Genomic DNA, 27,687 nt, shown 5'->3' on the forward strand with positions numbered 1-27,687 from the left:
AAATATATGCACAATTTTAAAAGTAAAGATTATTTTTCCAGGATAAAATGATTCTGTTATTTTGGTACCAAACAATACATGATATTTAAATTCTTTTACTTTTAATTCAGTAAAATATGACTTTTTAAATGACTTTCAATATACAGAAAGAGAGCTATTTCCAATCTCTAAATAAGTAAATAAGTAAACAAAATTTCCTAAACCTCTCCACATTATACTTTGTAATCTCTATCTTAAGAGTTAATAGCACATAAAAGACTTAATGGTATATAAAATTAATTTTAAAATACAAATTTTAGAAGTTTCTTAATTCACCAGGTGCAGTGGTGCACACCTATAATCTCAGCGGCTCAGGAGACTGAGGCAGGAGATCATAAGTTCAAAGCCAGCCTCAGCAATTTAGTGAGGCCCTAAGAAACTCAGCAAGACCTTGTCTCTAAATAAAATATTAAAAGGACTAGGTATCTGTTTCAGTGGTTAAGTACCCCTGGGTTCAATCCCTGATACAAAAAAAAAAAAAAGAGTTTCTTAATTCAATGTCTTAAAATACGCAGTTTTCAAAATATCAAACATATACATGGAATTAAATTTTAAACATAGAGTAGAACTGGTAGTCTATTTTAATATTTAAGCATAATTCAGAGGGTACAAGTATTTCTTTGTTCTCTAAGGAAGTAAGATCTATGACACATTGAACATTAGGACAACAGATTTACAACAAAGATATTCAAAATTTATTACTCCTCATCACATCTTAAAGCTGGAAAAACACCTGTTTAAAACACATCTAACTCTTTGCACAAATCTCCGTATATAAAATCAAAAGCATAATATCAGAACACATTTATTTTTTTCTACTTTGGCAACTGTTACCCTTAATGGTGGCCTTTTAGATACCACTTCCATTAGAGAAACAGCACAACATCATTATTTCAAAGAACATATTCTGAAAGCACACTGTCTGGGTTAAGATCCCAACTCTAGCATTTACTGGGTGAATAACCTGCAAAAATTACTTAACTTTCTTGTGCTTCCATTTCCTCCTCTTAATATTGGGATGATAACAGTACAGACTTCACAAGGTTGTAGTAAAGAATTAATGAGTTAACATAAATAAAGTGCTTAGAAGAGTGCCTGTCCCACAGTCAGACTAGAATTATGAGCTATTATTGGAAAAAGTGGATAGAAATAAAATTGTGGTATTTCCAATGGGAAGAATTCCAACTTTTTCTCCTGGAATGTGTGACATAACAACTATGGATCTATGGGTAGAACACACATGGCAAGCTCCACAGAGCACTCACTGTGCAAGGTCACTGCAGACAGCTAAGGGGTTATTGCCTCTGCATTTAGACCTGTTTTTTTCTTAAATACATGACAATAGTGGAATGCATTACACTCATTATTACTCATATACAGCACAATTTTTCATAACTCTGCATATAAAGTATGTTTATGCCAAATTATGCCATTATACATGTACTCTTTTTTTTTTGCATTACAATTCTCAATACACATATATACCCCAATTTTGAGCTATGGAGAGAATTTAAGCTTATTTGATCTTGTACAAGTTTTCTGTTTGTTTGTATCTCTAAGGCTTGGCTTCATCAAGTACAAAGTAGAAAGAATAAAACTATCTTAGAAGGTTGTTAGGAGAATGAAAGATGAAAACACAGTACCTGGTACAAGGTGAATATTCAATAATTCTCACAGCCATGTAATGAAACAGAAAGTTTCACCTCCGTATTGCAAAATAGGAAATAAATCTCAACATTTTGAGAGGAAGAAAAATTATCATTATCAATTTTTTAAATATTATACAGTATGTTAACATATTATTATTAGGTTACACCAAAAAGCAGTTTAAAAATATGTCCCAGCAAAAACACCCATAAATCAGAGGCATTTCTGTACATCAGTAACAAATCCTCTGAAAGAGAAATTAGGAAAATGACCCCATTCACAGTAGCCTCAAAAAAAAAAAAAAACCCATTAAATACTTGGGAATCAAATTAATGAAAGAGTTTTAGACCTCTACAATGAAAACTTACAGAATGCTAAAGAAAGAAATTAAAAAAGACTTTAAAAGACGAAAAGATCTCCCATGTTCTTGGATAGGCAGAATTAATATTGTCACAATGACCATACTGCACTATACAGATTTAATGCAATTCCAATCAAAATACCAATGACATTCCTCATAGAAAAAGCAATTATGAAATTCATTTAGAAAAATAAGAGACCCAGAACAATCAAAGCAATCTTTATGATATGACATAAATCTTCTTCCTTAGCAAAAAGAATTCAGTAGGTGGCATCACAATACCAGACTTTAATTATACTATAAAGCAACCAACAAAAATGGCATGGTATTCGCACCAAAACAGACTTGTAGACCAATGGTACAGAATAGAGAACACAGAGCAAACCCACATAAATACAGTTATCTCATACTAGACAAAGGTGCCAAAAACATACATTGGAGAAAAGATAGCCTCTTCAACAAATGATGCTGGGAAAACTGGAAATCCATATGCAGTAAAATAAAATTAAGCCTGTATCTCTCACCATGCACAAAACTCAACTCAAAGTGGATCAAGGACCTAAGAATTAGACTAGAAGAAAAAGGTAGGCCCAAATCTTCATCATGTTGGATTAGGCCCCTACTTCCAATCAAGAATCAACAAATGGGATTGATTCACACTGAAAAGCTTCTTCTCAGCAAAAGAAACAATCAGTGAGGTGAACAGAGAGACTACAGAATGGGAGCAAACTTTTACCATATGCATATCAGATAGAGCACTAATCTCCAGGATTTATAAAAAGAAATCAAAAAAGTTAACATCAAAAAATCAAATAACCCAATAAATAGGCTAAAGAATTGAACAGACACTTCTCAGAAGATATACAATCAATGAACGAATATATGAAAAAAATGTTCAACATCTCTAGCAATTAGAAAAATGCAAATTAAAACTACACTGAGATTTCATCTCACTCTAGTCAGAATGGCAAATATCAAGAACACAAATAACAATAAGTGTTGGCAAGAATATGGGGAAAAAAAGCACACTCTTACATTGCTGGTGGGACTGCAAATTAATGTAACCAATCTGGAAAGCAGTATGAAGATTCCTAAGAAAACCTGAAATGGAACCACCATTTGACCCAGCTATCCCACTCCTCGGTTTACACCCAAAGAACTTAAAAACAGCATACTACAGTGATGCAGCCACATCAATGTTTATAGCAGCACAATTTAGCTATTTTTAATTCACAATAGCTAAATTGTGGAACCAACCTAGATGCCCTTCAATAGATAAATGGATAAAGAAAATGTGGTATATATACACAATGGAATATTACTCAGCATTAAAAGAGAATAAAATCACGGTATTTGCAGGTAAATGGGTAGAATTGGAGGATATCATGCCAAGTTAAGTAAGCCAATCCCCCAAATCCCAAGGCCGAATGTTTTCTCTGATAAGTAGATGCTGATCCATAATGGGGGTGGGGGGAGCGTGGGAAGAATGAAGGAACTTTAGATAGGGTAAAGGGGAGGGAGGGAAGGGAGGTGATATGGGGGAAGGAAAAATGGTGGAATGAGATTGACATCAATACCCTAGGTACATGTATGAAGACATGAATGCTGTGACTGTACTTTGTGTACAACCAGAGAAATGAAAAATTGTGCTCCATTTGTGTACTATGAATTGAAATGCATTCCGCTGCCATGTATAACAAACTAGAACAAATAAAAAAGACTTTCCCATCAAATTCCTACAATATGTACCACATAGATGCTGACAATGTCTACTTAATGAACAATTGGTTTATTGAACTAGTATCAGTAATACATATGTTTTCATCTTACCTGTCTGAAGAACTGTTTCAGGATCAACTGATGGAAGAAAGTTTAAATCCACAGATCTGGAAAACACCAAAAATGCAACTTTTTAAAAGTTATAGTATTTTCATATAACTTAAGAGATCCCTTTACATGTAATATCAAAATGGGTACACAAGTATTCCATTTCCACCATGTTTATCTCTTAAACACAGGGAAATATATTAGAAAAAAAAATTAAATTCTAGCAGCCAGAGAAATACCAATGTGATAAACCATAAAATTTTAAGATCATAAAATTATACAAATTAGAAAATATAAATTGTGCAATACAGCATTATTTAAAATATACCAAAAAAATACATTATCATGTTAATCCACTGAACATTAGTTTCAAAATGAAGCTTCTAATTATATAGAAACCCAGAACTGTAACATAAAAAATGTATGCAGCTATCCTCCAATCTAAAGCTTTCTTATCTAAGGGCTAAAATGTAGCTCAGTGGTAGAGCACTTGCCTAGCATGCACAAGGCCCTGGGTTCAATTCCCAGTATTGGGGAAAACAAAAAAAGTTTACTTATCTATCACAACTTTTCATAGCTTCAAATATTTCTGATACTGCATGTATGTGTGTGTGTCCTACCAATTATATTCTCTTTGCTATTCCAATTATGTTTCTTATACAGCCGGACTTCTGCCTTTATTTTCTTAAACACATATGAGAAAGAGATGCTTGAGGAAAGAAAGGGATCATGTTGCTGTATACTCTAACTGTTCAGTCTTGAGCTAAAACCCTGCCTTCCGCCAAATGATCTAGGCCCTCCCCTAGAGGGGAGGTTAGCATATGTAGCTTTTAAAATGTTGAGGTATGTTCCTACTATCCCTAATTTTTCTAGTGTTTTGAACATGAATGAATGCTCTATTTTCTCAAATGCCTTTTCTGCATCTATTAAGGAGGTTGATGAAAATTTGCAAGAGAAGGACTTTATTATCTGGGTATAAAAGAAACAGCATTAACACTTGAGTGCATTGAGGAGGGATTGGCAAATACAAGATTTTATTTAATACTTCATGTAGACATGTAAACCAGCATTTCCAAAATGTTTCTCAAAACACTGAACAAGATGAGGTCAAGTAAAAGGCTTCCCATCACCACATGGAAAGTTTTAAGGAAACAATGAACAGGTTTCTCGGCTACAGTGCTTCCTCAGAGCTTAGTCTGTAACGTTTACAGTCATTCTCAGGGAGGGAAAATTAACTGACAGCACTAACCTCTCTGACCATGAACTCATTTTCTATAGACATCCTCTTCTAATGTCTTTTCTGGGGAAAATAACTAAAACATATTAAACTTCTTCTGCAACTAATTAAAAAGCAAGAATACTTGGTTAATGTTTAATCAAGCACCTTGTGTGACATTTTCAATTCATAAACTATATGTGACTGTGTAATAGTTACATACACCATCATATACTTAAATATTTATGTTTTTATATGACATCTCAGGGTAGTAACTTCCTATGATAACTTTAATTAGATTTATATTTAAGCTATTTGTATTCACATTTTGACTGTTTTAATTGAGATTTGGTATTGATACTAAGATTCTCTTATCTCTCTCTGCCCTTATTATTTCAGGTAATTGACTACATCTGGATTCACAGAATAACATGATAGACTTTTATTAATGTTCCACTGTATATTCAAGGTTACAAGCCAAGGAGCTATCCAAGAATCTCTGCTGATTCCTTCAAATTTCCTAATAAAATAAATGTAATTCATCATATCAATAGAATTAAAGATAAAAATCATATGATTACCTTAATAGACGCAGAAAAGGCATTTGAGAAAATAGAGCATTCGTTCATGTTCAAAACACTAGAAAAATTAGGGATAGTAGGAACATACCTCAACGTTTTAAAAGCTACATATGCTAAACCCCATTTCTAAATGGAGAAAATTTGAAAGCATTCCCTCTAAAAACTGGAATAAGAAAGGGATGCCCACTTTCACTACTTCTATTCAACATAGTCCTTGCAACTCCAGCCAGAGCAATCGAACAGACAAAAGAAATTAAAGGGAAAAGAATAAGAAGAGCTCAAATTATCCCTATTTGCTGACGACATGATCCTATATTTTGAAGATTAAAAAACTCCACTAGAAAACTTCTAGAACTCATAAATAAATTCAGCAAAGTAGCAGGATATAAAATTAACACCCATAAATTAAGTGCATTCCTATACACCAATGATGAATCAGCTAAAAGAGAAATTAAGAAAACTATCCCATCCACAATAGCCTCAAAAAAAGAAAATAAAATGCTTGGGGAATCAATCTAACAAAAGAGGCAAAATACCTCTACAACAATGAAAACCACAGCAGAACACTAAAGAAAGAAAATGAAGCTCTTAGAAGACGGAAAGATCTCCCATGTTCTTGGATAGGCAGAATTAATACTGTCAAACTGGCCACACTACCCAAAGCACTATCCAGACTCGATGGAATTCCTACTAAAATTCCAATGATTTTCTTCATAGAAATAGAAAAAAAAAGAGTCATGAAATTCATTTGGAAAAATAAGAGACCCAGAATAGCCAAAGCAATCCTTAGTGAGAAAAGTGAAGCAGCAGGCATCATAATACAAGAACTTAAATTATACTACAGAAGTATAGTAACAAAAACAGCATGGTATTGGCAACAAAACAGACATGAAGGCCAATGGTACAGAATTGAAGACACAGAGACAAACTCACATAAATATATCTATCTCATACTAGACAAAGGCCCCATAAACATGCATGGGAGAAAAAGATAGCCTCTTCAACAAATGGAACTAAGAAAACAAGAAACCCATATGTAATAGAATGAAATTTAACACCTCTCTCTCATCACGAAACTCAAAGCAGATCAAAGACCTAGACATTAGACCAGAGATCCTGCTCCTGATAAAAGAATATAGGCCCAAATTTCCATCATGTCAGCTTAGAAAGGGACTTTCTCAACAAGACTCCTAAAGCGCAAGAAGTAAAACCAAAAATCAACACATGGGATAGTATGAAAGGAAAAGGCTTATTTTCAGCAAAGGAAACAATCAGTAATGTGAAGAGGGAGCCTACAGAATGGTAAAAATATCTTTGCCTCCTGCACCTAAGAAAAAGCGTTAATCTCCAGGATATATAAAGAACTCAAAAAACTTAACACCAAAAAACCAAATAACCCATCAATAAATGGGCAAAGGAACTGAAGAGGCATTTCAAAGAAGAAGAAAATGAATGGTCAACAAATATATGAAAAAAATGTTCAATGTTTCTAGCAATTAGAGAAATGCAAATTAAAACTACACTGAGATTTTTCTCACTCCAGTCAGAATGGCAATTATCAAGAATACAAATAATAGTAAATATTGGTAAGGATGTGGGGGAAAAAGGTACACTCATACATTGCTGGTGGGACTGCAAATTGGTGCGACCAATCTGGAAAGCAGTAGGGAGATTCCTTAGAAAAACCTGGAATAGAACCACCATTTGACCCAGTTATCCCACTCCTAGGTTTATACCCAAAGGACTTAAAATCAGCATACTAAGTAATGCAGCCACATCAATGTTTATAGTAACTCAATTCACAATAAGCTATGGAACCTTCCTAGGTGTCCTTCAACAGATGGATAAAGAAAATGACACAAACACATACACATACATACATACACACACACACACACACACACACACAACACACACACGAATATTACTCAGCCATAAAAAAGACTTTATGGCTTTTGCTGGCAAATGGATGGAGCTGGAGACTATCATGCTCAGTGAAATAAGCCAATCTCAAACAAAACAAAACAAAGGCCAAATATCTCTCTCATATCCAGATGCTAACACACAATAAGTGAAGGACAGTGGTAGAAGTTCATTGGAAGAGGGAAGGGAATAAAAATTCACTGGATTAGACAAAGGGAAATGAAGGGAACGGAAAGGAGATGGGAATAGTAAAGATAGCAGAATGAATCAGATATGTGAATATATGACTGTACGATGAGTGAAACCCCAAATCCTGTACAACCACAAGAATGGGATCCTAATTAGAACAGTAATACACCATGTAAGCATAATAAGCATAATATGTCAAAATACACTCCACTGTCATGTATATCTAAAAACAACAAATTTTTTAAAAATAAAAGAAAAAATAATTTCCTAATGAAAAATTATTATCCCAGTGACCAGTAATAATCAAGAGAATGGAAGCAGTTATTTGCTTCCTTAAGTGCTTTTTATCTAGGGAGAGAGGAACTCACCTATCAAAAGAAAAATGAATACTGGCAAGGTTATAAGTTCAATGATAAATCTGTTAAACCTGTTAAAATGATAAATCTAGGTACTTACATTTAAACAACAGAATTAAAGATTACTTCAACAAGTATCATAAAATACCAAGTTCCCTAAGTTAAATTCATGAATATCACATATTTTATAAGGCTAGAGGAAGTTCTTAAAAGTTAGGCATTTAAGCACTAATGTATTTAGATAAAATTATAATTTTATTTCAAGCTGCAACTGTTTTCATATTCTTTAGAGGGAAAGACTAGAACTAAAAAAGGTAGAAAATTATTTCAAAAATATGTTCTTGCAACTTAATATTTTCTGCAGTGTCAGAAAAAGAAGTATATAGCTATTCACAAAAAAAGAAATGGCTTTTGTAAAGAAACTTTGATTCAAATGAGTATGTTTTACGTATAAAGAAAACTCTCATAAATATGTATGTACATCAATTTTGACTGAGTGGAAATTTGTTTATCATAGTTCTTTTAACTTGCACTAACAATACAGGTATCTTTTAACTGACAAATCATAACTTGGCAAGAATATAATTACATACCACCAACCACTTACCTTTCTTTCTCTTGCTGGTTTGCTTTATCACTTCCATTATTAATCAAAGCAAGTTCATCCAACAATGATGTAGATTCCTTTGTAAACTTCTCAAAAACCTACAATATGAAATTTTATTAATATACTAAGAATAGTCTTAAAAATTATTATGCAATAGGATTTTCAGTTAAGAGCCGTAATATTAGCCAGGATTCCCTTTCCTTCCCAGGAAGTCAATTCAGTTCAATCACCAGAGCACAAGAAAGCACAGAACACAAAGCCGCATCCAAAACAGTGAACAGTTTCAATGCAAAAGGGGTTTTTAAAAAGGAACATTAAGAAATTATTCTGATCCCTCATTCAGACAAGTTTATTTTTATCATTGTGTTTCTTGGAGAAAATCTGTAACACCAAATTTCATAACTATATGAATGTTACTTAAACCAGTTCAAGTGCTTTTGTTTTAGTTGGATATTTCTTCCTCTTATTCTATCAACAGTTCACAGTGGTTTAGAGTTTTACAGATAAGCATGTTACATGAAAATAAATTCATTATAATTCTAACATGATAGGGATTTGGACAAATCTTCAAACCTATGTAATAAAGTGGATGAATATTGTCTGATATCACTATTCAAATACAGTAGAAACGATTATCCAAAGATAACCAAAAGGTCATTATTCTCCAGTAAAATTAGCACATAATGTAATTTGAAGACTATTGCCTCAATAGCTCAATAAAACAAAGTCATATGAAACACACAGCAGATTTCAGAAGTTTGGATAAACAAGACACTTTTCAGAAATGAAAAGTTTATTGTGTCAGACTGCTCCTCAAGCTGGCAACTCAAATTGATGTTCAAATATCCTCTGAAAATGGTACTTCGACTAGATTACTTCTGAAAATATTGTGTTACTGATATTCTACTTAAAACATTTATAACTTTTATTGATGCTACTAATGGCATCCATAATAGCTAATAGTGTTATTATATCATACTGGGTGCTGTTCTAAATGCTTTAGTGTAGGTATATTCAATTCTTCTTACCCTCAGTCTCAGGAGGCAATTCTCTTATTATCTACCACATTGAAAATGTGAAACTGAGGCATGGAGAAAGGAAATGCACTGCTGAAAATCATGTACACAGCAACTGCCATGAGGATTCTTTCTAATCAAGTGAGCGTGATTCCAGAATATTTGTCCACAAACACTATGGAATGCAATGTATCTTTCCATTTTTGCAAAAAAGAAAACTAAACTACATTTTAGTTGATTAAAGCAATGAAGCTTTCAAAAATTTCTTATTTACATGCAGTTAACATTTTATCTCATTATAATATACCAACCAGTCTCTTATTTAACCAGTCCATGTGATCATAGGTGAGACTCCCACCAAAATCTTCTGTTAATTGGCATGGTTCTATATAACGGGTCAATTTATTGGCAGATACTAAAATAACCTACAATGAAAAAAAAAAAGAGAAACATTTAGTAAACCACTATTAAAGTCTATGAAAATAAGTAGAATTAGGTTATATGCAATCTTGTTTCAATGTGATGACATATATTTAGTTAATGCAACAGCATTTAAAATCAATCCAATAAATTATAGATGTCTGCTAAAAATCTATCAAAAAAACTAGTTTTTTTTATTAGAGCATCACAGTTATACACAGTCACTGGATTTACCTGACAAAATCATACAAACGTGGAATTTGACTTACTCCCTTTCAGTTCCCACTCCCTTCTCTTTTCTCTCCCTCTATTCTCCTTCCTCTCCTCTATTCATCTTCCTTGCACTCACTTATTTTTGATTGGTGCTTTCTACATACAAAGGTGAAATTCCCTGTGGTATATTTATATATGCACAAACTGATTTTGTTAAATTCATTATGCATTTCCTTCCTTTCCAATCCCTCCTCCCTCCCTCTTGATCTCCTTCTTCCACTCTAATCTTCCCAATATGTTTATGATATGATCCCCTGCCCTCCACCCCTCACCTTCTTTCCCCATTTTCCACTAGCTTCCACATGACAGAAAACATTCGACCCTTGATTTTCTTTCTTTTTTGATGCTAGGGATTAAACCCAGGGCACTTACCCACTAAGCAACATCCCCAGCCCTTTTTTATTTTTTATTTTGAGACAGGGCCTCACTAAATTGCTAAGGCTGGCTTTGAACTTGTGATCCTCCTCCTTCAGCCTCTCAAGCCGCTGGTATCGTAGGTGTGAGCTACATCCACCTCAACCCTTGATTTTTTGAGTCTGGATTATTTCACATAGCATGATATTCTCCAGTTCCATTCATATGGTTGAGTGAAATTCCATTTATATATAGCACATTTTCTAAATCCATTCATTTATTAACAGGCATCTGGGCAGATTCCATAATTTGGCTATTATGAATTGTGCTGCTATAAGCATTGTAGTAGCTATATCGCTCTAATATGCTGATTTTAGTTCCTGGTAAAAGCATAGCTGGGTCATACAGTGGTTCCATTCCTAGCTTTATTGAGGAATCTCCACACTCTTTTCCAAAGTAGTTGTACTAATTTGCAGTCCTGCCAACAATGTGTAAGTGTATATTTTTCCCCCACATCCTCATAAGTTCTATTATTATTTGTATTCTTAATCATTGCCATTCTGATGAAATGAGATGAAATCTTGTATTTCATTTAAACTAAATTCATTTAGTTTCAATTTGTATTCTCCTGTTGATAGAGATGTTGAATGTTTTTTCATATATTTGTTGGCCATTTGTGTTTCTTCTTTTGAGAAAAGTCCTACTTAGTTCTTTTGCCTGTTTACTGATTGGGTTATTGGTGTGTGTTGGGGGAGAGGTGTTGTGTTACAGTTTTTACGTTCTTTGTATATTCTGGATATTAACTCAGAGGAGTAGCTGGCAAAGATTTTCTTCCATTCCCCAGGTTCTTTCTTCATCCTGTTAAACACATCCTTTGTTGTGCAGATGCTTTTTAATTTGTTAAAATACCACTTATTGATATTATCAATAACATCATGGTTTTATTTCTTGAGGTTTAGGATCAAAAACATTTGATAATACTAACATTTTAAAGAACAAAAGCTATTAGCCACTAGTTGAAATATTTTTAAAAATATTTAATCACTATTAACAATGTCTTAGTAATGAAAACTAATTCCTTAATGTAATGATGCAATCAGCAAAAAAATTTTTATCTTAAAATTAGCTGGGTGGGGCTGGGGCTCAGCGGTAGAGTGCTCGCCTAGCATGTGCGCAGCCCTGGGTTCCATCCTCAGCACCACATTAAAACAAATAAATTAAAGAATAAAGGTATTGTGTCTGACTGCAACTAAAAAATAAATATTTTAAAAAAATTAGCTGGGTGTAATGAAATGATAATGAAATATTTTCTAGTCCAATCCTATAGAAACATGTGGTATCCAAACACCATTTCTCATTAAAAGGAATTGGGGTTCCTTGGAGATGAAGAAATATACTTCATGAGCCAGGAACATATTCTCATCCAGATTATATAAAAAAAAATCAAAGACCACTAAAGTGGTGGCAAAAGAGTTTGAAAAGACCTCCACAGATAAATATGTGACAATCTACACATCAGTAAAGATAACAATGCCATGGATTAAAATATTAAATGTGTTTAAATCATTGACCTTATACTGATACAAAAGAAATGATAAAATTTAGACTAAACTATGGAACAAACTTACTGAAAACCAGCAAATAAACAGAAATAAACATTTACCACTGGATGAATAAATAATACAAGTAAGTGTTCAAGTCAGGAAACAAAGAAGGAATAGTAGAACTGGATCACAATTTTGCAATTTTTAATGAACTAAGAGATCAAGACACTGAACATCACTACCGTTAACATCATACACCAAAAAAAAAAAAAAAGAAAGAAAATCAACTTCTATCAATCTTGTGGCCCAGGAGCCCATCATCGCCCTATGAATGACCTTGGAAAAATAAGTCAGATATGAGTGTAACCACTACCTAAATCCAACTTTCAATGTATGGAAATGCAGAAGTTGAAGAAGGCAGAAGAACAGGTCAGACTACACCATAGGGATGCTCGAGACAATATGTACAGGATGGGAAACTATACGACAGATCAATCTGTCCCAGAAAAGGATGAATTAAAAAGAGAGAGAGAAACTGAAGATTAAAAAGGCTTATCCAATGACAAATATAGAATCTCACAACCAATAACAGGAGAATTATACATTCATTTCAAGCAAACATGAAGTATTTAAAAAACCTGTCTGCACATTAGTCCATAAAGAAAGCCTTGGTAAATTTCAAAGAAATTTACACATTATATCATGACAACAAAATCAGGCTAGAATTCAATAATCTAATCAGAAATCATTAAACTATTCTAAAACCATACTCACTCAGGCATCTCAACCAACCACATTGTGTGGACATTGTTCAGATCATAATAAAAAAAAAATCAATCAATCTCTATGTATGCATGATTTATATAAAAATTTTAAAATAAAACTTAAAATGTATTACACGTAATTAACTTACATATGACAAATAGCATCTATCAGGTAATTAGAAACTCAAAACCTGCTGCCTCTTGATATTAAGAAATTATTTCTTTTAAGGTTAGATAATGGTACTAGGTTATATTTTGTAAAGAGTCCTTATGTTTTAGGAACACTAAAATATTTACAGATAAATTGATATATTACAATTTTTTTCACTGTAATATGGATTGGAGAAAGGGGATAAGGGTTAAGGATGGGGCAGGACTAACCATGTGTTGATGGTTGTTGGACTTGAATATGGAAATACTTAGAGTTAACTATAATATTGTTTACCTGTTTACATTTTTGTGTTTAAAATTCCTCATAATAAAAAATTATGAGAAAGTAAAAGAAATACATAAATCTCTCTGTTTAAAAAAAAAAGAAAAAAAACTTCCCAGTAAGAAAATTTCAGGCACAGTTTACAAGGGAGTTTTAAAGAAAAAAGAACAGATAATTTTAATCTTAAATGTTTCCAGACCCCAGCAATGCCAGGGACATTCCCAACTGGTCTTATCATTCTAGAACAATGCTGATACCCAAGGACAATATAACAAAAAAAACCACAAGGGATCTGTTAAACTTTAAGGCTGCCAATAATAAGTGTTAGCAAGACCATGGAGCAAGAAGAATTCCTATACACTTAAGTGGAAATCTAAATTAGAATGCCTGTTTAGAAAACAATTTGGCATTATCACATAAAGCTGGACATTTCTATAACCTATATGTGGTGCTGATAATCCAACCTGGATATTCAGGAAAAAGAAAATCTTGAACATATTTATTAGGAGACATATACAATAATGTTCACAGTAACATCATACATAATGGCAAGGATGAAAACACCACCAATGTCCATCAACGGAGAGTGAGTAAATTGTTTTCATTCATAATGGAATATCATCCAGCAGTGAAAATTAACCTGCTACATTGGCAAAAATATGCATAAATCTTACTAAATATGTTATTTTGGAATAAACAATATTCATAAATTGATATTCATACAACTACAGATATAACCTAATACTAAGATTAGAAACCCCACATTCTTCTAAGGTTTTGTTTTTTAAAGGTATATCTTTTAACCTACGCACAAAGAATACAAAGATGAACAAACCTGAGTTCGAGGTTGTATCATGTGCTAAGGTGAATGGGGCCAGGAGGGCTCACTGATTTGTTTCAAGGTATAAGTATTTGGGTTCTTGGGCTGGGTGGTAGGTATTGAGGAGGGCTGCTTCATTATTAAGCTTCATTTTATATATTATATATAAAAAAACATACATTTTAAAAAATATACCAAACACTACATTAGAAAAAAAGAAGAAAGAATCAATGGGCTGGGGTGGTGGCTCAGTGGTAGAGCACTTGCCTTGCATGTGTGAGGCACTAGGTTCCATTCTCAGCACCACATATAAATAAATAAAGTAAAGGCCCATTAACAATTAAACATAAATTTAAAAAATAAAAGAATCAAGATGAAAGGAGAACAGCTGACAGAACAAGACAGGATGAGATCTCAACCTTAAGTCGAAGAAATGACAACTCTTCTGAGGTAGCAGGTGAGGAGGTTGGAGAAAGAGCAAGGAAAAACTGGAGGACACAGACAGGAAAGCTGAGGAGGTCGTGTGCTTTTTTTCCATTAAAAAATAAGACATAAAAGAACACCAAATTACATTTTGGTTGGTTAAATAACGGCAAACTATATCACACTTATTTTGAACGGAAATTTAATACTCTCTCTAGTATGAGGAGTTTGCAATACCTCCAATTCACTACTTATCTATGTATTAAAGAAAACCAATTTAAAATAAACATCTTAGAATACAAAAAACACTGAAAATGAATTTCACTTAGTGGAAAACTTGTCACAGAGGACTTTATTTTATCCTCTTTTGCACTGGAGTCCAGGTAGAGTTAGCCCACAGGAACTATTCAATCTGACAAGAGACTGGGATCCACACACAGACTTTCACACCATGGAGATTGAACACAATCAAATCCCAGGAAGGAGCTTTTCCCTTCTCCAAAAGCTTCAAAAGCTTTTATTTTCCTCCTTTCCTTTCTACTAACTAGAAATACACAAATAATGAAACCAAGAAATATGTCTATTCCCTAAGGAAAAAAACTACTTGCTAAATTTTCATTTCACATCTGAAAAGATAATCCTCCCTCCCACTCTCTCTTGAAGACAAATGAACAGAAAATGTGAAAATATAATAGATGGTCTTTATGCTCTTCTGCTTGCCTTAATTGGCACAATATTCTATTTAAATACTGACAAAAGTCTCTCTTTTGAAAATTCCTACTATCCTGTCTCTTATAACTTTAAATGATGTGCTATTCATTTGTTCAACGATCATTATTTAGTGGAAGCTAAATTGATTCAACAGAAGCATTATTTTTTAGAAGCTGTGTGTCTTAGTGCTGGAAACATAAAGATGAATAAGATAATTCTCTACCAAAGATATGAATTCTTCATTCACTTCTCTGTAATAATCCAGAGATAGCTGTCCAATGCATTCACAAAAAGAAGTAGATGCAGGTTTTCTGGTTTGTTTCTAAAGCCTTTGTTGAAAACACACTACAGTTGTTGCTCCTCTGGTCATAACAACACATGGATTTACTGGAAGAGCACAAATTATTGTCAAATCCCTTTCTTGGGTAAAACATCATTATTTTACAGTTGGAAATATATTGACCTAGAAGCCAATCATTCCAGGTTGGTACCTGAGCTCTGCCACAAACTCACTATTTTTACAGAAGAGACCCTAAGGGAATCTACCACTGTAGGTTTATTTCCCAATCTGTTACAGAAGACAACTGCAAGAAATGATCTATGTGTCTTTCAGCTCTAAGAGGGCATAATTCTTTTTATTAAATTTTAATTTGTCATATGACAACAGAATGCATTACAATTCATATTACACATATAGAGCACAATTTTTCATATCTCTTGTTGTACACAAAGTAGAGTCACATCCTTCGTGTCTTCGTACATGTACTTAGGGTAATGATGACCATCACATTCCACTCTCTTTCCTACCCCTATGCTCTCTCCCTCTCCCTCCCTCCCCTTTTCCCCTTTGACCTATCTAGAGATCATTTAATCTTTCCATCCCCTGCCACCACAGCATATTATGGATCAGCATCCTTAAATCAGAGAAATCATTTGGCATTTGGCTTTTGGGGATTGGCTAATTTCACTTAGCATTATATTCTCCAGCTCCATCCATTTACCTGTAAATGGATTATTCTCTTTTAATGCTGAATAATATTTCATTGTGTACCTATACCACATTTCAAGAAGGCATAATTCTAATGTGCTGTCATTATATACATTTGAGTCATTCTCTAACATATTGTCTGTCTTACCCAGGGAGAGGCACCTTTCCACCTACCCAGGTTAACCTCAACATATGTATATTTTTTTCCTACACTTTGTAGTTCCAAAATACATTTGTACTCTTGATAAGCAGGTTTCAAGTTTAATGGACCACAGAGAAAATAGGCCATTAAAAGTTTATTTCCATCTGAATATTATTCTTAAAACCTCTTTTCCTAAAATCAGTTTAAATGTAAACAGTACAGATCCACTTTCTTTTACGGCATAATACATATTTAAGACTATAATATCCTTTAATGAAAATATTTTTAAAGGAAATAGTTGGATAAAATTATGGCTATTATGATATTTTACCTATGCAAAACACATCTGAATAAGTGAAGATCACAATTATGGAGAGCTAAAGTGCATCTTTTCCATATCATTAAATATTTTATAGAATCCATATTCTTATAAAATTCACAGATGGTTATTCTAAGTGAGAACAGTAGACCTGCCATGTTAATATACAGAATTGAAACCAACACCATAAGCACCTCAAGTTAAAGAACATATGTAACTAACGGGGACAGTCTGAACAACAGACTCAAACTCTGGCCATTGCAGATGAACAATCTGGACAACTTCCACTGTGATGAAACACCTCAGTTTCCACAACAATAATCTCATCTTTATTTGAGAGGGTGAGAGTGAGGAAAAGGGGCAGAAGACGCTGGCAAAATAGTTTCTATTTTATTAGAAATATTCTTTTAGGGGGAAAAAACAGTGAAGATTTGGCAACAACAGGAAAGTATCTTAACTCCATGCAGATGCTGTACTCCTAAGAACCACCTTTGCAAAAGAATCAGGAGGAAGAGAGTCTCTCCTCCAGGGCACCACAGCAATGTACTCTGTTTACAAGGGGGAGTAACTGTCCTCTAGCCTTGGGAAATGATACCACTGGCCATGAGGCAGCCCATAAACCACATTTGATTGAGTAGACCATTCATTCAACTCTACTCCACCATCACAGAGAGATGCAATTTCACAAAAAGAGCAAACTCACTATTGAAGAAAAACAAACAAACCAACAACAACAACAAAAAAACATTGTGGGGGGAGAGAGCAGTTTGTAGGCCTGAAGTAAAACCAGAATGCTCAAAGAAAACTAGGTAGAGAAGGAGATTTCTGGAAGTTAGAAAAGCTTGTTTACTTTTAATCAAACTGTACTGGAACCCCCAGCATGAAGGCAGTAATATATAATTTCAGGGGAAATGATTAATTATATTTATCATCTTAAATAAAAATAAATAAAGGATCATGCTATGATGAAAAAAAAGAAAAGCACAAAAACAAATTATAAAGCAAATAATCAACATGAAGAAAACATTCTTTGGGGTGGATGTTGTAAAAGATCAGAAATCCAACACGTAGCTGATTTTCTCTAAATTGTTTCATTACAGCTTCTTAAATTACAAAATAGTGGTAAGACTTCCTATATTCCTTTCTGTTATAGTCAATGAAAAAACCATTACTACAAAAAAATTGGTATAAGAGTTTATTGGAGGGTCATTTCTATCTTATGGGTAATGTTTTATTACCTGGCAAAAAGGGAATCAAAAACAAAAGAGAAAGGGGGAAGTAAGGGGGAGGGCAGAGAGAGAAGGGGAGGGAAGAGGTTGGAAATATAGCTCAGAGGTCAAGTGCATTCTTTGCATGGCTGAAGCACCCAGCACTGTACACCCAAAAAGTAAAAGAACCAAAGAAACACAATCAGAGTTTTGGTTAAGCTCTAGCCTCAAAGAGCAGTTATCAATAAAATTAAAACCAAAATTAGAAAATAAGCCCCTCCAATCGTATTTAGGTCAATATACTATGTATAATCAATCCCTTTTCATCCAGTGATTCTAAATAGAAAAACAAATGACATGGTTGCTGAAAATTCTAAAGAAACATTTTCCATAACTATAGTGAAAGCTCTGAAAGCCTTCAATGAAATGACTAATGAATAAGAAATAACGCTATGAATTAGACCAAAAATTTGTTTAGTTCTTTATTATCTTCTGAAAAATTTTCAAATATTTATTAACAATATCACCTATTTTAATTGATTACTTCATAGAAACACATATCTAGCTTGAAGGCAAACCTTAAAAACAAAACAATTCCTTACCTGCTGAGAAGACAGAACCATTAACAGCATTTTTATTTCACAGGAAGTATTTTAAAGAGGAAATTTTCCAAAACTATCCGGTATTTCTTTAGACTGGTCTATGGTAACTCACTAAAGCAGTATTTCCCAAATGGTTATGAAAATCTCATGAACACACTCTTTATCATGCCACAGTATTTTTCACAAAACATAATAAAGAAGTAGTAAACAATGAACTTGTCCTAAACTTTTTTAAAAAAGGATTTACTATATTAATTGTAAAACCCTGAATATTAAAGTGAACTTCATAACTATTTAAATGACATTTTATACCAAGATAAAAACAGAACAATTTCTTTTTTCCCACTTAACAATGACATTAATGATCTTTAGTTAATTTAAAAAATTGTGTAAACGGGGCACAGTGGTACATGCCTGTAATCCCAATAGCTCAGGATGCTCAGGCAGCAGGATCTGAGTTCAAAGCCAGTCTCAGTAACTTAGTGAGGCCCTAAGCAATTTAGCAAGACCCTGTTTCTAAATAAAATATTTAAAAAAGGGTTAGGGATGTTGCTCAGTGGTTAAGCGCTCCTGGGTTTAAAAAAAAAAAAAGTTGTGTAAGACACAGAATGATCAGTTATAGTGATTATAAAATTATCAATTGTCATGTTGGATTTTAACACTATACATATCCAACTGCTATGTATAACTATAACTCTAAAAAATTTTAAGGACTATATGTAAATTACAATGAAAAAATGTTATTATGTCATCAAGTATGTGGAGAAAGGGGAGATTTTCATAATCTAATATTTGAAATCCTAACTTCTATTCTTTAAAAAAAATCTAGATTATGTTTTATAATTGTTATATATCTTTTTAAACCACAGTATATGAGAAAACGTTTGCTACCCTGTACTGGTAGATAACTCTGTAAATATGCAAAAAGTTTTTATTCTCCATAAATGAAAAAAAACAAATGTGACTGAACTACACTTTATACAATTTTTACCATAATCTTTATAGTGCTAAAGACATCATACTATGCAATATAACAATTTCTATGAAATGAATGTAATTTATACATAGAGGGATTACTGTCAAGGCAATTATTAAAAAGTCTTCAAACTAATATATTTTAAATGAAAAAGCTACTCATATTTTTAAAAAGATATTTTTGTTAAAACAATTTCTACTTTTAAATCTTCTGGTTGGAAAATATCCTTGGAAAACATTTTTTTAAAAAAAACAACAACCTCTTGGTCTCAGCTTAGAATACAAAATTTAAACAGAGACAACTAACATATCAAATTTCAGAAAGCAGATTCTACTATTCTGCAGTGAATGTTATTGATGTCCTCTTATAATAAAAGGTATAATTCATGTGTAAGAAAAATGCCCTTAATTCTGGAAACAGGCAAAAGATACTAAAGCACTGGATGTTCTTTTATGAAGTGCTGGGCTTATACCTTTGACTGGCTTTCTACAGACTGATTCATAGGTATCAACTTCAGTAGGGGCAGGGGTCAACTTACAGATCTAGTTCAGAAGAAATGCCAATAATTTGGTGCAAGTGATAAACTTCTGTCCAATGGAATAAGAGATATCCTCAAAGTTTACAATTTATAGATTCATAGGACATTCATTTTGTTTCTAACTTGGTAACTTTATCCACCTATTAAAAATCTTAAATTCCTCAAATGCTTGTTGAACTATACCTTATAAATTATTGGGAACCTCATTAATTAATTAAATAATATATTTTACTTATGCTCTTTTTTATGTGTGCCTGAAATTCATTTTACCTTTAGGAAAATCATATTTAATCTATACTTTATCAATTTAGGAATATGGAAAGAATCCTATTCATATTTTCATCTGGCTGAACTCTAAATGTTATTTTCAAATAGCCATTTCCACAAATATTCTAGTATGTTAGGTACCACAAAATTTATAAAGGAAAAATTTACTCATTACATTCTAAGCAGCTATCATTTTACTAAGCAGAAATCTAAATTTCAGATCCCTTTACCCAAATAAATTTGAAACCTAGTAACAAGCACAAAATAAAACCAGAATAAAATAGCAGAACGACAGAAAGGAAGAAAAAAGATCACTAACCTGCACACACTGTTCAAACTTGTGCAAATTCCTTTCAGAGGTAATAAAAACCACAGAATTTTTTAATAGTAAAGTCCTACACAAATATTGCCTTTTCCTATAATTTATATATATTAGAGAGGTCAAGAGAAGACAAATAAATAAACCACAATGTTTTATTAGCTAGTACATAGCATGGTTCCAGAAGTTTGAAGGGAAGGAAATTTACCATATGGTCTTTAATCAAAACATTTGAAAAGGTTTTCTTTATTCTGGAATGTAACTTATAGAATAAGACTCAAAACTTGTTTTCCTTTACTCTCATTTTCCCATCTGCAACTAGAATAGTTATCCTTTCCTAATAAATCATTCATCCTTTCCTAATAAACCATTCCCAAAAAACTAACACTGAAATGTTCACTATGCAGGGACTCAGATGTTTTTTTCTTTTACTTGTGTTAAAAATGTGTGTGCAAGGTCCAAAAAGAAAATGTGTCTTTGTAGGTTTTTGTGGACTTAGCAGAAATTCACTCGTGTACATGCTTCATACATATACTATTTTGATGTGTACCTCTGCTTGGAATCGTCTCTTGGAGAATATTTTTCTCACTACAGGAAAATAAGTCTCTGCAAAAACTAGCAAGAAATCAAATTTGTGAAGCCACGGGTATTCTTGACAGAAGAAAAAGCAAGTATCCTTTGGTCCTGAATCCTACCATTTATTAGGCCTAAAAAAATTAAAAGGATCAGATGCAGAAATAAGAAGAGATAAGAGAAAAAAACAATTTAGATTGGTGGCTGGTTATCATGACTAATAAATAGCACTTTTACTGTCATGACAAAAAAAAAGGAAGATAGAGATCCTTTTGCTTATAAGAATGAGAGTATTTCTTGTGCTAAGTATTGAATCTAGGGCTTTACACATTCTAGGCAAACACTCTACCACTGAGCTACATCCCAAGCTCTTGTGGATTACTCTTTTTTTTTTTTTAATTTTTTATTGTTGGTTGTTCAAAACATTACAAATTTCTTGACATATCATATTCCACACTTTGATTCAAGTGGGTTATGAACTCCCACCTTCACCCCATACACAGATTGCAGAATCACATCAGTTACACATCCATTGATTTACATATTGCCATACTAGTGTCTGTTGTGCTCCGCTGCCTTTCCCATCCNTTTGGTACTGGGGACTGAACCCAGGGGGACTTTATCATTGAACTACAACCCCAGTCCTTTTTATTTTTTGTTTTGACACAGGGTGTTGCTATGTTACAGAGGCTGGTCTGGAACTTGTGATCCTCCTGCCTCAGCCTCCTGAGGAAAATGATAAATTTTATCTTATTTTCTTAAAAAAAAAAAAAAGAATGAGAGTATTATCAATTCTACCTCAATTTTATCTTATAATTAGATAGACTATACATGCTGTCATCTAACCAGTAAAATCTGCCAAAGTCATCAGGTACAATGCTGCAGAAGGACAGAAAGAACTCACATATCATAGGAGTTACTATAGGAAATTGAACAGGTAAGTAACTATTTCAGAGATAAGAAGGATATGTGAAGAAATATTAAAGTTAGCAATGAGAGATGACTACCTATGGTCAATGGAAAACACTAGAGAAGAGATGGGAGAGAGGTCACCTGGAAGGAAAAAATACAATGATGGGCAAAAAAGGTTTCAATATAATGATGGCTAGGTGTTTATGACCATTAAAACTGGTACTAAATCTTTGTTATCCTTAATGCTAAAGGGTAAAACATACCAACACTCAAAACAAAGTTACACTTTCAAAAGTATATAAACCATACATACAAACATAGGCTGAACTACAATAGCCTAAATTATTCAAATCAACACCAAGCAAAATAATTTTTAATAAAACACCTATATTAAATTTGGGCTTTGTTGTTGCTGGTTTTTTCTCAGTGTACTACAGACTTCAAATTTCTTTAGAATTACTTTGGAGCAATGTTTTTTTCCAGCTTTCTATTTTCTAAGTAGGAGCCAGATCCACCCCCTATGTATCATTTAATGGCTAGTGCTGAATTGACCCTTAGAGTTGGCATGTTTGATGGCAAATTAACTAGCTTTTGAAATCACTGTCATCTCTTTAGGACATCAGGCTTTTAATTAGTGCCTAGTACTTATTTACTTGGAAAGATATCCTAGCTGAATCTCTTCAATGTCTAAGTGAAAACATTGAGATACAAGAAGCTTTAACACTTCTGTTTTAAAATGCAATCTATGATATCAGACCAAGGCAGATAGATAGAAATTGTTTTATTTATCCTCCAAGATACAGGTATTTAGCCACTCTTAATTCATACACCATAAGATCAAACTAGACACAGCATCTCTGAGTGGATGCCTAGGTTTAGACAGGATGAGAAAGGATCCCTTACTCCAGGCTCACAGCTTTAGTTTCTTAACTACTCTGCATCTTCTCAGAGTACTTCCTGCATGTGCCTAGCCACAAACTGCAGACCTCACTGCCTGTGTGGAATACTCACTCTCCATGGAGCTGACTCTTAAACAAAATTCAGACCTCTGGGTTCAGCTTTTACTCTCTCCCCTCACTACATACCTTTGTCTCTTTTCCTTGGGATGTAGTTTCCCACTCAAATATCAGGGGAATATCCTTTCTACTACAATCCAGCAGCACAGGCCATCTTCCCTCAAACTACTGGCACACATTCTTCCACTAAGTTATAATAGTCAAGCAGGGAGTTTTGGGTGGGGGGCGGGAGGATCTGGCTCCTACTTAGAAAATAGAAAGCTGGAAAGAATACTGCTCCAAAGTAATCCTGGAGAAATCTGAAGTCTGTGGTACACTGAGGAAAAAACAGCAACAACAAAGCCCAAAGCCAGCTCAACTCTTTGCTAGAATAACTCAACATTTTCCCTGTACTGTTTGGCAAAAGACAAGATGGGCACATGTGCAGATATAAATACTAATTATCTCAGTCTTCACTGTCTTAGACAAGATGTCTAATCTTCAATGAAAAATAAGAAAAAAAAAATCCCACTGTCAAGAACCAAAGTAAATTACATAACCAGAGTAAAAATACCCAGATATTAGAAGTATCAAGTAGAGAATTTAAGTTAACTGTGATACAGAGTGTAAGATAACATTCAAGAACAGATGAGAAATTTCAACAAAGAGATAGAAACTAGATCAGTCCCTTGGTATCTATGCAAGATTGATTTCTGGAAACCTCCCTACAGATAATGAAATTCACAGATGCTCTAGTCTTTTAAAACAATGGCAGTCCATTTCCATATAACCTATTTATATCCTCTTGTGTACTTCAAATCTACTCTCCATTACTCATGATAAGTGATAAAATGTAAATGCTATGTAAATAGCTGTTAATACTGTATTATTTAGGGAACTAATGACATAGAAAAACTCTATGATCAGTACAGAAGCAATTTTTTTAAAGTATTTTCAATCAGTGTGTGGCTGAATCCATGAATGCAAACTCTTGTATATGGAGGTCCGGCTGTAAAAGAAGAGTCAAACAGAAATGCTACAAACCAAACACATGGTAACAGAGATGAAGAAACTTGACAAGATTCTCATCAACAAACTCAACAAAATCAAGGCAAAAGTGAACTTGAATATGAATCCACAGAAACACCCAAATTCAATACAAAGAGAAAAACAATATAAAAAAAAATATATATATATATATATATATATAAAAAAAGAGAAAGACAATATAAAATGCTGAGGATATTTCCAGTAGTATGTAACTGAAATTTCAGAAGAAACAAAAAACGAGCATGGGATAAAGAAAATATTTTGAAAAGAAAGTAACTGATAATTTTCCAAAGTGGCAGACATCAAAGCCAGAGATTCAAGAAGTACAGAGAATACCAAATAGAATGAATACCAAATAAAACACATTTAGACATAATGAAATAAAACTGCTAAAAATTAAAATCAAATCAAAATCCTGAGGGTAGCCAAAGGGAGGAAAAGACACATGAACACAGAGGATCAAAGCTACACACAATGGCAGGCTTCTTCTCAGAAATGATGAACACAAGAAGGCAAAGACAGTGAGAAAGCACTTTTAAGTATATCTAAAGTGCTGGAAGGGGCTGGGGACCCTATGAGACAAAATGCTACCCCCACTGAAAATAGCTTTCAAAACCGAAATACACTACCCAGGAGGCTGAGGCAGGGGGTTCTGAGCTTGAAGCAGGAGGATGCGGGGCAATTTAATGGGACCCTATCTCAACAACAACAAAACTGAAATACAAATAAACCTTTTTCTTTGGGCAAACAAAAGCTAAGAAAATTCAACCCCAACCAACTTGCACTGCAAGATATGTTACAAACACTACATGCAGAAGGAATGTGACAACAGACAAAGAGGTAAATCTCCAAAAAGAAATGAAGCATACCAGAAATAGCATAAAGATTAATACGAAACATTCTTAAAGATTTAAATGCTGCAAAACGATTAACATATTGTCTATATCAAGAGTCACAACGTATTGTGTTTAAACCACAGTAAAAGTAAAATGTAGGATGACCCTGGAGGGAAGATACACTGAAGGTATTTCCACTATGTGGTAAGTTAACAATGGTTAATTAAAGAGACAGATTGTAAACCCTAAGATATATTTATTACATTTTAGTATATATAAAGATGGATATTGTAAACCATTAAAAAAATTAAGAGTTATTATTAGGAGATAAGATATAACCATAAAAAACATTCAATTCAAAGGATATAAAAACAAAAAAAAATCACATTTAAGAAAATTATATAAAATTTAGCAACACAGACTATCCATATCAAAAACTATATAAATAATCATATGTAAATAATCATACACACTAATGAAAAGAGAGAGATTGTCAAACTGAATATAAAAGCAAAGCCAAACTATATGGCACCTACAAGAAATTAACTTTAAGTATAAAGAAACAGGTAAGACAAAATGATCCTGAATCTTTATGTGCTGAACAATAAAGTTTCGAAATATGCAAAGTAAAATGTAACAGAAATGAAAGGAGAAATAAATCCACAATTATAATTGGAGACTGCAACATTCCTATTTCAATAATTGAAAGAACAGATGGGTAGAAAATTACCAAGGATACAGAAGAGCTGAATGACACCATGGGTCACCTTGACAGCACACTCCACCCAACAGCATCAGAATACATACTCTTGAAAACACACAGAAACTCACCAGGACGGACCATACAGTGGGTGAAAAAACAAACCTGAACAAATTTAAAATGACTGAAATCATAACACAGATTCTCTGGTCATAGCTCACATAAACACTGACTGAAAATGGCTCACAGATCTAAATTTAAATTCTAAACTAAACAACAGCTAGGAGAAAAATATGGGAGAAAAATCTTTGTGACCTTGAGTTAGGCAAAGATTTCTCAGCTGTAACACCAAAATCAGATATGATTCATAAAACAAAAACTGGGCAAATAGACTATTTACAGAATAAAAAGACTAACAATAGACTGGGATGTAATATTTGTACAGTATGTACCTGATAAATTATTTCTACCCAAATTACATCAAGATCTCTCAAAATTCAGAAACAAGAAAACAAAGGGCTTTATTGGGGAGTAGGTGGCAAAACATTTGAAAGACATTATATGATACTGTGATATAAAAAATATTTATTTGCTTTTCATCCTGGTTCAGTTCTTGGCACAGAGCTCCTGGAACCTTTGCAATTTCCCAAGTGATAGGAGAATCTTTTGTTATATTTGGTCTTAATCCTCAGTTCCTGACATTTGTTATCTGATTACATCTTATCTCCATTACTATCTTATCTCTTAAATTTTTTAATGGTTGTACTAGAGTTTATAATATACATCTGTAATTAATCAGTCTTTAGTATGTTATTGTATATTATACTTCAAGTACTACTTATACAAAGAACTCAAAAAATTAAACAATAAGAAAACAAATAACCCAATCAACAAATGGGCCAAGGACCTGAACAGACACTTCTCACAGGAGGACATACAATCAATCAACAAGTACATGAAAAAATGCTCACCATCTCTAGCAGTCAGAGAAATGCAAATCAAAACCACCCTAAGATACCATCTCACTCCAGTAAGATTGGCAGCCATTATGAAGTCAAACAACAACAAGTGCTGGCGAGGATATGGGGAAAAGGGTACACTTGTACATTGCTGGTGGGACTGCAAATTCGTGCGGCCAATTTGGAAAGCAGTATGGAAATTCCTGGGAAAGCTGGGAATGGAACCACCATTTGACCCAGCTATTGCCCTTCTGGGACTATTCCCTGAAGACCTTAAAAGAGCGTACTATAGGGATACTGCTACATCAATGTTCATACAGCACAATTCACAATAGCTAGACTGTGGAACCAACCTAGATGCCCTTCAATGGATGAATGGATTCAAAAATGTGGCATTTATACACAATGGAGTATTACTCAGCACTAAAAAATGACAAAATCATGGCATTTGAAGGGAAATGGATGGCATTAGAGCAGATTATGCTAAGTGAAGCTAGCCAATCCCTAAAAAACAAATGCCAAATGTCTTCTTTGATATAAGGAGAGCAACTAAGAACACAGCAGGGAGGAAGAGCATGAGAAAAAGATTAACATTAAACAGGGACGAGAGGTGGGAGGGAAAGGGAGAGAGAAGGGAAATTGCATGGAAATGGAAGGAGACCCTCAATGTTATACAAAATTACATATAAGAGGATGTGAGGGGAAAGGGAAAAAAAAAACAAGGGAGAGAAATGAATTACAGTAAATGGGGTAGAGAGAGAAGATGGGAGGGGAGGGGAGGGGGGATAGTAGAGGATAG

The 27,687-nt window shown here is 33.5% G+C and overlaps 1 protein-coding gene across 3 annotated transcripts in view; it reads right to left on the reverse strand.

Annotated features, from left to right (window-relative positions):
- The window catches only part of Sestd1 (SEC14 and spectrin domain containing 1), a 119,982-nt gene that overhangs the window by 36,972 nt on the left and 55,323 nt on the right, over positions 1-27,687 (reverse strand). For all 3 annotated transcript variants that reach the window (XM_015481111.2, XM_048808100.1, XM_048808101.1), the window contains 3 exons: positions 10,074-10,187; positions 8,747-8,844; positions 3,878-3,933 (listed from right to left, as the gene is read on the reverse strand). In XM_015481111.2, coding sequence (XP_015336597.2) covers positions 3,878-3,933; positions 8,747-8,844; positions 10,074-10,187 — 268 coding nt within the window. The remainder of the gene's footprint in view (positions 1-3,877; positions 3,934-8,746; positions 8,845-10,073; positions 10,188-27,687) is intronic.

This window comes from Marmota marmota, unplaced genomic scaffold, assembly GCF_001458135.2.
Source record: "Marmota marmota marmota unplaced genomic scaffold, marMar, whole genome shotgun sequence".
NCBI lineage: Eukaryota > Metazoa > Chordata > Mammalia > Rodentia > Sciuridae > Marmota > Marmota marmota.